The 11,825-nt window shown below is 51.2% G+C and overlaps 1 protein-coding gene across 1 annotated transcript in view; it reads left to right on the forward strand.

The window, feature by feature from the left end:
• LOC119102926 (uncharacterized) overlaps positions 1-11,314 on the forward strand; it is a 43,823-nt gene extending 32,509 nt beyond the window's left edge. Inside the window, exons 3-7 of the mRNA XM_037226373.1 lie at positions 6,787-6,891; positions 8,788-9,024; positions 10,235-10,384; positions 10,742-10,833; positions 11,146-11,314. Coding sequence (XP_037082268.1) covers positions 6,787-6,891; positions 8,788-9,024; positions 10,235-10,384; positions 10,742-10,833; positions 11,146-11,185 — 624 coding nt within the window. The 3' untranslated portion in view covers positions 11,186-11,314. The remainder of the gene's footprint in view (positions 1-6,786; positions 6,892-8,787; positions 9,025-10,234; positions 10,385-10,741; positions 10,834-11,145) is intronic.
• Positions 11,315-11,825: the final 511 nt, after the last annotated feature.

An 11,825-nucleotide genomic window follows, 5' to 3' on the forward strand; every position in this document is an offset into this window, starting at 1 on the left:
GATATTGAAACAAGCATCAGATATGATGAAATATGCTTACTTTTAACTATTGGTATACTTTTTAATGCAGAAGGCTGCTCTAGACAGCACAATTATATGTTTAGTAAATATGCTCATCAATGTGTTATGGCTTGATTACGTCATCGTACCTTGCGCAGCATTAGTTGAGAACACGGCCGTTGCATCTGGAAATCGCGTCCACGAACGCCAGATATGAGCGCCTATATAATTGCATTTTTTGGCCTTGATTGCCACATCGCTTATGGAGTGGCTGGATTTGAGTGACTATTATGACGTCATGGATGCCAAGGTGACGGAAATGCTCTCCCCGATACCTGTACTCCATTTTTGCAGTCGTCTAGCTCAGGAACAAGAGGGGTTTAGGTCCTCAGAAGGGCAGGAATGTGAGCAGCACCGAAGTATGTTCAAGATGGCTAGCTCAGTTTAAAACCCCATATAAAGGTGAAACACACCCTTTGATTTTGAAACACTGTGACTCGATGCTCTGAATGGAAGAATGTGTTCGAAGTGAAACGCCTGCAGCTCTTTTGTTATTATTCCAGTCCAATGTTTTGCGTTGCGCTCGGGGCCGTGAGGGCCTGAAACGATGTTCTAAAAACGAGCACAGTAAGCTCCCTGTCTTACGAGTCACTAATATAGTTTCGACCAATCTTCTTAATTTGAAGTGACCGGTCTTTGCAATATGCACTGCACCGATGTCACACTTCTCTTTGAGATGTCTCGGTGACCTGCATCAAAAGGCAGACCTTATACGCTTAACTTTGCTGGGGCTAGCAGTGTGACAGGTTGTGGCAGACGTTTCCTCATGCTGTCAGTGGTATTATGCATGGCTTCTTACCCCGTGAGGTCGCCTGGGTTTAACCATGCACTCAGCTGCTGAGGCTTTATAGCGACGACTGCCTTTCGTCCTGGCAGGAAAGACGGGCACCGCGGGGAATCGAATTCCGTACCCCTGGTTTCCCAGATACGCGTAGCTTAAACTGCCCTATCGGCACCCCAGCCGTCACCCTGTCAGCTGTCCTGTGCATACCACGCGCGCCCGCAGACCTTGAAGTGCGACGTGCTCAGTCAGTACGTAATCTTCCGCCATCAGTCATGGCTAACGGACACGTATTCCGCCCCCCGGCCATATGGTCGGTGCGGTGCCGTGTAGCCGCCGGCCGACGCTGCTCGTGAGGGCGACGTGTCGCATCGGCACTCAGACCACGTGCCCCGCCTGTGACCCCCCCCCCCCTGGCCACCCGCGTCACGTGGCAGGATAGCCCTACGTCAGCGTCACGCATCGTAGCAGTCGCTGAGGCGTCTCCGCCCCCGGAACTCCCGCGAGCGGACGCGGGGGGTGGTTGCGAATGGAGCAACATCTCTGTAGGCTTCTGGCGATCGAGGCCGGAGAAAACGCACGCTCATCCGTTTCCATGAGCGTTGTGAATCGGAAAGAATGACTCGGTTGATTCGAGCAGCGCTTTGATGTCGGCTGCTAGGATTGGTGTCTTCGCTTTCATGTCGTCTGCTAGGGTTGGTGTCTTTGCTTTGATGTCGGCTACTAGGATTGGCGTCCTCGCTTTGATGTCGGCTGCTAGGATTGGTGTCTTCGATTTGATGTCGTCTGCTAGGGTTGGTGTCTTTGCTTTGATGTCGGCTGCTAGGATTGGTGTCTTTGCTTTGATGTTGTATGCTAGGGTTTGGTGTCCTCGCTTTGATGCTTGCTGCTAAGATTGGCGTCCTTGCTTTGCTGTCGGCTGCTAGGATTGGTGTCTACGCTTTGATGTCGGCTGGTAGGATTGGTGTCCTTGCTTTGATGTCGGCTGCTAGGATTGGTGTCCCTCGCGTTGATGTGGGCTGCTAAGATTGGCGTTCTCGCTCTCCACGATGCGATATATATCCAGCATACATAACTTTTACTTTTAAGAGCTCGTCATTTGGAGCTTCAGTGTACAGAGTACATAAGCAATTTATACTGAAAGAAAGCCATCTCAAGCATTATTATAAACAAAAGGAAGGATGTATTTTCGGCACAAACGTAGTTTTTTCAACATAAATGGCTGGACTGGACGCAAAAGAAATGGTGAACACTACACCAAAAATACATGCGGGCTTTTTTCACAAACGTGACCCACGATCTTCTCAGAGTTGGGAAAGAAGCTCCCTCCCTCCGTCCAAATGAATAAGAAGATGAATCCATGATCTTCAGGTCACGTCCTCGCACCAGTCTGGCTTGAAATCTCTATGAAACTCAAAGTACACTTTTTGTATCGGTCGCAATTGCGAAGGCGTCTTAATTTCCATTGGGTCATTCTAAGGTCTTAAGCCGGATTTAGGTAGTTTCATGCAAGCATCATGTTGGACGGTTCGGTTAGGTCTGCAGGTCTGTAGGCTGGGTTAAAAAGGTCTCGCTAGGTCATAATTTTTGGTGATGTTTTAAAATTGTGACCTAAGCACCAAAGAACGCCAACTAATAATTACCAGTACGTTAACGTAAAAATAGCAAATATTGCAACTGGGACTCTCCTCACTAATCCAGACTACTGCGACACTGCTCCAAAGCCGTGTTGTTTGAGCGGCATGTAAGGACCACGGCTCGCGAACTGCTTTGCTCCCCCCCCCCCCTTCGTGTGCGCCAATAAGTAAGTGTGTTCTTTGTCTTGCTGCAACGTTCGGCGGCCATCCTAAAAACGCAGCTTGTTTCGTGATTGACATGCATTTGTCTTATTCATTTTGCTTATTTTGCTCGCTTCAATAATTGCAGAAATTTCTTGAATTTCCTGTTTTATTAATGGCGCTTATTTCATGCATTTGTTTCGTTTCATTCATTAGGAGCCTGAAATATAACGTTCATTCATTTGTTCCTCAGTGCTATTTGCTTCATTCTTGTCACGCATGTCGGTCGTTTTACTCCGTAATCTTCTCATTCATTCCGTTTGTTTTATGTATGCGTTCTATTTAGCGAACGCATACTGGTGGACGCAGACCTGTGCGCAAACCTCACTGGAAGCGAGCTGATTTGATTGCCTTGCAACTTAGGCTGTGGGTGTTGCTGATTACGATTTGTGAAACGTCGGAGGTTCGTTCGGAGACTGAAACCTCGGCAGAGGAGAGTTGTTAACTCGATCTGTTCTGAAGAATAAATGCCTCAGGCCATGCCGATTGTTATACATTTATGCTTGTAAATTAACTATTACCTTTGCTCATAGGGAAATAAGTTCACAATTATCCCACAAAAAATCAGTTACATTCAGAGGTGCCACACCAGTGTGTAGCATAAACATGGACAGCAGCACCAAATATGTTTAAAGCCCATGAATGTTACAGCCCGGCAGCAGAAGCAGGCTCTGCGTGACCTCGAGCCCATTAATTGCAGAGCTTCCACAACGTTGAGCGTGGCCTGGCCTGTTTTTATCATGGGCTAAGTGGAGCATCTGTCCCCAGAGAGCAGCTGGTGCAGGAATGAGGACGAGAGCGGTATACGGGTGGCGTTAAGAGCTCGCGGCGAACACCCCGACAGAAGGGAATGGCCATAAGGCATTCCAGGGAGAGTGCAACCATTTAGGTAACAATATTACTAAATCCGCACATTCGTGTCTAGATTATACATGGCAGAGTCAGACTTCAAATTCAGTTTGTTCAATGTGGTTCTCAAAAGTCCAGATTTGTCGTTACGAGTAGCATTTTTCTTTTATGAGCTAGATTATTTCATCTTTCCAACAAACGTGATTATGGTGGTGTAATATTGAAAGGATGGAACCCACCGAAGCATACTTGTGTAAAATACATCAATATGAGCTGTTCGTCTTAACAAATCTCACACTCCTAGTTTTGCCGAGGTTTCACATTTACACTGCAACAATACTGCACGGTTTTGGCTTCAACATGAGATTACATGCTGGGGGAGTGGTACTTTCAGGTACTGGGGTACTTATAATGATGCTGTCAAATAAGGCAGCACCTTCGGCCACAACGTTAGAGTGAATTCAAATTTATAAAACGTTTTACAAGTGACAGTGTTTCTGTTTTTTCTGCATCAGCCGAGACCGAGTGGTGCTTTTCCCAGTAATTAATTTCACCGCTGCCTAGAAAGGAGATGATTGGCAAAATAATCTGGCGGCACCAATACCGTTAACAGCAAGCCGCACCATCCGGATATTGTGGACACGTGCAGTGTGTCCCTGACACCGCGTCAACACCGATGAGTGCAACAGTTCGCCAAAGGCCATTCATCGAACTTCAGTACTCAACACGTTTATAAGAACCCCTCGTTGCACGCCTCTTGCAAAAGCTGCGGTCAGTGACTGCCTATCACCGTTCCATCGTCACGAAAGGCGTCGACGTTTTTGAAAGATCAGACGCGTTTGGAAACGAAAACAAACACCGCTTCTTCCAGATGCTGCTGTAAGCGAGCGGTGTCGGTGTGGAGTCCTTGGCTAGCATTACATCAGACACGGACCCGTATAAATGGCCCACCAGCGGTCCTGAGCGCAGTACCGCACTGTGACAGGAGAGGTGAAGCTCGGGAGACATTGAACCTGATCCCGGTGCCCGCGGACAAACCCTAGAGTTCCCTTCAGCTACGCCAGGTCAGTGGAGGTGGTGCCTCGCACTCTGTCGGCAGCTTTAGTGTGAGGTCAGACTCATCGGTTTCTGTTCGGTGACGTCGGACTAGGTCGGCGGCGGCAGTGCGAGGTCGCACTCAGTCGACAGCGGCCGTGTGGGATCAGACTTACTTTGGACATCGGCCGTGTGGTGTCGGACTCTGTCCGCAGCTGCCGTGTGGGGTCAGACTTAGTCGGCAGCGGCCATGTCGACAGCGGCCGTGTGGTGTCGGACTCTGTCGGCAGCGGCCGTGTGGTGTCAGACTCTGTCGGCAGCTGCCGTGTGGTGTCGGACTTAGTCGGCAGCGGCCGTGTGAGGTCTCACTCTGTCGGCAGCTGCCGTGTGGTGTCGGACTCTGTCGGCAGCTGCCGTGTGAGGCCGGACTTAGTCGGCAGCGGCCGTGTGAGGTCTTACTCTGTCGGCAGCTGCCGTGTGGGTGTCGGACTCTGTCGGCAGCTGCCGTGTGGTGTCGGACTTAGTCGGCAGCGGCCGTGTGAGGTCTTACTCTGTCGGCAGCTGCCGTGTAGTGTCGGACTCTATCGGCAGCTGCCGTGTGGGGTCGGACTCTGTCGGCAGCTGCCGTGTGAGATCAGACTTAGTCGGTAGCGGTCATGTGGTGTCGGACTCTGTCGGCAGCTGCCGTGTGGGGTCGCATTCAGTCGACAGCTGCCGTGTGGGGTCGCACTCAGTCGGCAGCGGCCGTGTGGGGTCAGACTTAGTCGGCAGCGGCCGTGTGAGGTCTTACTCTGTCGGCAGCTGCCGTGTGGTGTCGGACCCTGTCGGCAGCTGCCGTGTGGGGTCGGACTCTGTCGGCAGCTGCCGTGTGAGATCAGACTTAGTCGGTAGCGGTCATGTGGTGTCGGACTCTGTCGGCAGCTGCCGTGTGGGGTCGCACTCAGTCGGCAGCGGCCGTGTGGGGTCAGACTTAGTCTGCAGCGGCCGTGTGAGGTCTTACTCTGTCGGCAGCTGTCGTGTGGTGTCGGACTTAGTCGGCAGCGGCCGTGTGAGGTCGGACTCTGTCGGCAGCGGCCGTGTGAGGTCTTACTCAGTCGGCAGCTGCCGTGTGAGGGAATTTTTCACGCCAGACGTGCTCAGTCCACATCAGTTCCAACCGTGAGTGAGGAAGACGGCCCGTAGAGTGTGTATGTGGCTTCCAAAGTAGGTGTGCCGAGTGTGCGAGCTGAGAAGGCGTCGGGTAAATGGGTAGGCGTGAAGAGACGGACATGTAAGTCGATAAAATTTGCTTTGAGGTCACGGGTGTTATATGTCAAAGGAGAGCCACCTGAACTATTGCACTGGCATAGATCACGCAATAGAATGAGCTTTCTTTGAATATTGTGACAGCTGGCCGCTGTTCATTAAGGTGAATGGTATAATGATTAAATTCAGTGGTATGTGAGCAATGAGCATGGCGTTATCTGGTTGAAAGGGAATGCTCCATATTTGTGAGGGGTTTTGAACCGAAATAAGCTTATTACGCCATAAGTAATACTTGCTTTCATATCTGTAGGTGTGGAGCATTTCCTTTGAGATCATGATGCCCTTTTATATTCGGATGAAGTGTCTGGAAATTACCTTGAGGAGCGACTCCAAAATTGAAATGCGTTGTAAACGGTGCCAGTCATCGCTATGAGGGTGGTCGGGGCTTTACAGTGGGTCATACGGGGATCCACAAATTATTGTGCACAGCCTCGGACGCATCTGGATCAAAGGCCTCATCTCGAAGCACGGCTTTCTACGGCGGCCACAGGGGCGTCGACAGCGGGGGGTCGAAGCAGTCATGTCTCCAGTGATCACATTGACCCCCTTGGCGACAGTGATAGCACTTGCTTGATAACTTAAATGCTTAAATGGTCCCCCCCCCGCCCCCACACACACACGCCCTACTCACTGAGTAAACCGCTGGCAATAACCCTGGCATGGCCCTCACCGCTGGCATGACCTGGTGCCATGATTGGTCCGACACCTGATGGAAGTGGTCCACGCACCGGCCGCCCCCTGCCCCGCCCCGCCGAGCCGCGTGAGTGATAGCTCGTCCCCTGCCCCCGGCCATCACCGGCCTGCCGCGGCCCGATCGTCGCCGCCTCAATACCACCGCAAATAGTCAGCACCGCTGGTGCCAGCAGCGTGCGCCGGCCCGTGCGGGCGGGGCGGGAGCGGCTGCGCCGGCCGGCCCAGCGCCGCCGCCACTCGGGCGCACAGTCGGTCTCGGGGCGGTGGCGTCAGGTCAGCAGCGTTCGGTTCGGACCTCCGGGTCTGCGGGAGAACGGTCACGTGCTTCAGGTGGGTGGCGGTACCCGGGGCCTGCCCGCGGCTGCTCTCGTAAGGAAACGAGAAGGGCGAGGCAGTTTGCGGTTTGAAAGGAGTTGCTACATTGATGCTTCATCATAGGCACATATATGTGCTCACGTTAGGTGCTGTCAGTCTCTAGTAAGTCTATATGTATATGGAATGCGTTTCACTTCAATTAGTTATGCTTCATCTATGTTCTCCGTACCTTTATATATATATATATATATATATATATATATATATATATATATATATATATATATATGTATATATATATTTGCTTGCATACATACATGATGATTATATTAGATTGTATATTGTAGAACAGCAAGATATGTAAAATGTCTTTCAAAGTAAAAAAGTATGACATGTAAAAATTATAAATCACCTAGCAATGAGCAAAGTAAAATATTTTAGATGTAGAGTAATTAGTGCATGATATGTGCGTGTCACAGTAATGCCAGGATTCGATTATAGTGATTTAACTCGCGGAAGCCTGTACAAAGGTGCTAGGAACACGGAATGTGAAAAGAATGGTACGATATTTTGTCTTGCAAGGCTTTTCATGTATTGCGGTTCATAAATGAATGGTTTTCGCCACGCTTTTCGAAGCATTGCAACTTAGTTTCCAATATTGTATCATATCATCTTTGTGTGATCGCAGCTACGTTGCCGAGGTCTCCACTTATTTCGGTGATTGTCACGGAGCTCATCGTAATGGATAATGTTGTCAGAGAAGTGGGGGAATGGGATTATGTATCACCGCAAGGGTGTAGATAGCCAGTAAAGATTCGTAGCTTAGTATGGAAACTTTGCACAGGCCAAGGGAGAGGACTTGTGTACGCTAATCGGCTCGTGCAATCTCGCCGTCACGGTTGCATAAGCTATGGGCCACCCCATATCATAATCTCTGGACCACCCCATGTTTATGAGCTCACAAAGCTCTGATCATTTAAAGCTGACTCGAAAGCTGTGGAATTGGTATTCAGTGTTGCGACACTAAATGAACCCGCAACCTGATCGGAAACTGTGTGTGAAGCGGATTGTTTAAAGATGGTGTTATAACCCACGCTTCTTGCTCGTCCTGAGTTATAAGCGCGAGCGCGATCGCACGTACCTGTCAGATCTCTTACATGGGTTCCGCGTACTGTGCGCATGTTGGTAGTTGTCTTCACACGGGATCCGTTTTGTTTGCATGTGACGCCGCGTTTCCCCGGGAGGACATGCGAATTTTAAAACCCTCGTGTGCGAATGCAAAGTCCCTGACAATGCAACTATGTGCAAATGCGGCCAAGTGCCGTGTTATGACATCCGACCTTATTTACAAATCGACTTCTTTACACGACTTCTTTACAAATACAACGACTTTGTATGGGTCAAGTTGGCGTGTTTCTTAAAAGCAGTCATCTCCAAGCTGTGCAGACGCAACGGGTCACAGAGAGCTTCGCCGCCGCACGTTATTGTGTCAGCTATTGCCTCCAGTGTGCGTCGTTCGAACTCACAACGTTCCCTGGCGCTTGGTTGGCAACATTCAAGCTTGTGTGTCCCTTTGAGCTCGGTGTTTGATTACTTGTGATCTAACGACGTCCGCCCCCGCGCACTCTGCGTCCCCGCCCCTTTGACTTCACTCAGCGTTCTAGTGCGCCTCTTTGGTGCCAGTTCGCGGCGTCCGCGCCTCTTTGACTTCACCCAGTGTTCTAGTGCGCCTCTTTGGTGCCAGTTCGCGCCCCAGTACCGTCCTGTGACGTTAGATCGTGTCTTAGAGGGCCCCTTTGACGCCAGACCGTGTTCCAGTACACCCCCATGACGTCACACCATGTCTTAGAGGGCCCCTCTGACGCCATGCCTCGTCCCATTGCGTCCCTGTGACGTCATCTCGCGTTGCAGCGCGCTCCAGTGATGCTGAACGTACTGCTTCTGGCCATGACCGTGACCCTGCATTTGGCACGCGGCGCGCCGGCCGCGTCCGTGTCGAGTCGACCGGAGGGTCGCCCGGCCGCGCCGAGCCGGTCCGACCCGGTCCTGGACGCCGTCCGGCCGGCAGGCACGGACAGCCGAGCCGGCGGCGAGCGGCACGAGGCGGGCCCCGAGCCCGGCCCGCCCGGGTACAGGACCAGACGAGAGGTGAGCAGCGGTGACCGTCGCAGGCGCCGGCCTCGGCGCCGCGCGAATGTCATGTTTTCTGCGCACGTGTTTACGGTGGCGGCACGATAAGCCGCTTGTTTTCAGCGAGGAATGCTTCAGATATGCTCACAGATCCATCCCTCTCTCCGCCGTCGATTGAAATCAAAACATTATGCCACGCCCTCGGGCATTCAGGAACGTCACTTAAGCTGTCATGGATCGGCCCCTTTGGGACGGGCCTAAGTATGATAAATGTCATCTGGCAAATGTCACTGCATCCCATTCCGAGCCACGAGCACCGCAGCTATTCTTGGCGATGGAACAAGGGACCTGGCCGTCGCACATAGTACAACCATCAATTCTAGACAGATCTGCGCTATCGACAGCATGGCAACGGGTATCGATATGGTAAGAGGAGAGTGACACCTGTCGAGATATAGACAGTGATCATCTCACCTACTGAAGGGGAAGAAGCAGAATATGTTTTGAAGAAGAGCAAAGAATATTGAGGGCGGTTTCATGGATTGGAAGCCTGCATACTTGTCCGCCTGTAGCGTCGTAAGAGCACTTATAATGCAAACTGACGACACGTAGCTTTTGCTTTATACACTGCCCGCAACATGTTAGTTTGCATTATACCGACGGGCAGCGCTGGAGCACTGTACAGACAAAATAGCGCACGCTGGATGAATGAAAATATATATATAATAAATGCAACCACGTCATCAGGTCATATACCTTTCGCTTCTTTGTTATCCTAATCAGCGTAAATGTTGATGAAGAAAAAACTATAATTATTGTTTATGCCCAAAACCACGCCCAACATTGATAAGCACAGATCCCATGGGGTGTGAGAGCGATTTCGCATCTGAGAAAAGCATCCGTCACGGGCATCACGGCCGTTTTAGATCTCAGATAACGACCGTACGTCATTGCTAGCACTGCTTGACTGTACCAGCGGATGCTGGGATCTGCGCAAATCCCGGCTGGCCACAGGTCGTCCGTTGACGAGTGTTCAGGGCTGTGTGGAGCACAGCTGACGACAGTGCGTGCATTACAACAGTTGACACGTGTTGGGACCCGTGCGTGGTCACACTGACGACGCTTATTCCATCTGCGGGCTCCCGGATCTGCGCGGAATCCACCTGGCGACAGCATCTCCTTCTGCAGGCGCTGGTGTGTGTTCTGACCGAAGTGTGTCCTCCGCCAGGTGTTGGACTCTCTGCGGCATCTCCGCCGGCTGCGCCACGCCTCCGCGTCCTCCAGCCCCAGCCTGTCCATCATCAACCCGCTGGACGTGCTCCGGCGGCGAGTCATGCTCGAGATGCTGCGTCGCAGGATCCGCAAGAACAGGCTGCAGGTCAGTCGGGCGGCGGCCGCGGTCATGGAGAGGTCACGGGTGTGGCGGGCGGCCACAGACTGATGCGTGGGTCGGTGGCATGGGCTAGGCGGCCGGGCAGGCGTTCTTCAAACAAGGGTTCTGCTTTTGATGGCAGTGGCAGGTACCAGTCTAGTCGAGGCAGGTGCTCGGGCTTTTGTCTGAATTTGCGTTTGTCAGGCGTTAATTAGTAGACAAACGGCTGAAATCGCGCCAGGCCTCGCGATAAGGGAATGGTGAAAAACATAAAGCACTGTCACATAAACTGGCCGATGTGCATTTTGGTGCTGAAGATTAGTTTCAGGCCAGTACTGACAAAGGATTTCTGCTCTCTCACAGATCAGCAAGAATTCAGACATTCTTGCAAGAAAGGGAAAGCGCAGCACCAGAACGCAGCTTGCATCGAATAACAACCTCAGCGAGGGCTCCAGGCAAGTATCTAAGAACTTTATATTCTAGCCAGGTTAAGTGACGGGGATTCACTCGAACCACGTTAATGCATCCATTGGCGGCGGCTGGGTGGAGCAGCTGTACGCTTCGTTGCATCACACAGCAACCTAATATAAGCAGCAGGAACACATCTGCTGCCGGCGGCTTGTGAGGTGCAGTAATGTGAGTCATTGCCTGTCTCGGCGCACCTGAGACAGCCCCGCCGCGCGGACAGCCACTCAGGGGGCCGCACCGGGCTGGTAACGACCGCGGGAGCTGGTCGTGTTCGATGTTCACGTTGTGTTTTGTTTCAGGAGATTTGAGTCGAGCCAGAGACAATCGGAGCTCTCCTGAGTCTCGTCACGTTAGGTCGGAGGAAGAAAGGTGAGAGTTTTGCGAGCGGCCACTGATGCGATTATAAGTTAACGAAAAGTAAAGGGAATGTTCCACATTTGTATGGGGTTTGAACTGAAATAGCTATTTTGAGGACCTTTACGGTGTTCTTCACAACCCTGCCCTTCTTCAGACATAAACCCATCTAGTTTCTAAGGCTACACACCCGCAAAAATGGGAAGAGGATTTTGGGGGAGAGTATTTCAAAGTAATCTTGGCATTCATGACGTCATAATAACGTCATTCAAATTCTGCCATTCCATGAGCCATGCAACGATCAAGACCAAGAAACATTTAACTGTCAAGGCGTTCATATCTGGCGTTCTTGAGCGAGATTTCCAGATATAACGGCCATCTATTGCTTCCCAGTCAATGTTGAGCAAGGTCCGTTGACGTAATCATGACGCATGGAGGAGCTTGTTTACTTAACAGAGAATCGTGTTGTGTGGGGGCAGTCTTTCCACTAACGGGATACAATAGATCTAAGTGAGTTTGCTCCATCAGATCTGATGCTTGCTTCAATATCTTCAAATGTGGCACATTTCCTTTAAGCCGTGCGGATGCGCGTGACCCTCGTCTCCGCTAGTGGTTGTGTGCTTAT

The sequence above is a fragment of the Pollicipes pollicipes genome, unplaced genomic scaffold (genome assembly GCF_011947565.3).
Source record: "Pollicipes pollicipes isolate AB1234 unplaced genomic scaffold, Ppol_2.1 Scaffold_5724;HRSCAF=6776_pilon_pilon_pilon, whole genome shotgun sequence".
Classification (NCBI taxonomy): Eukaryota; Metazoa; Arthropoda; class Thecostraca; order Pollicipedomorpha; family Pollicipedidae; genus Pollicipes; species Pollicipes pollicipes.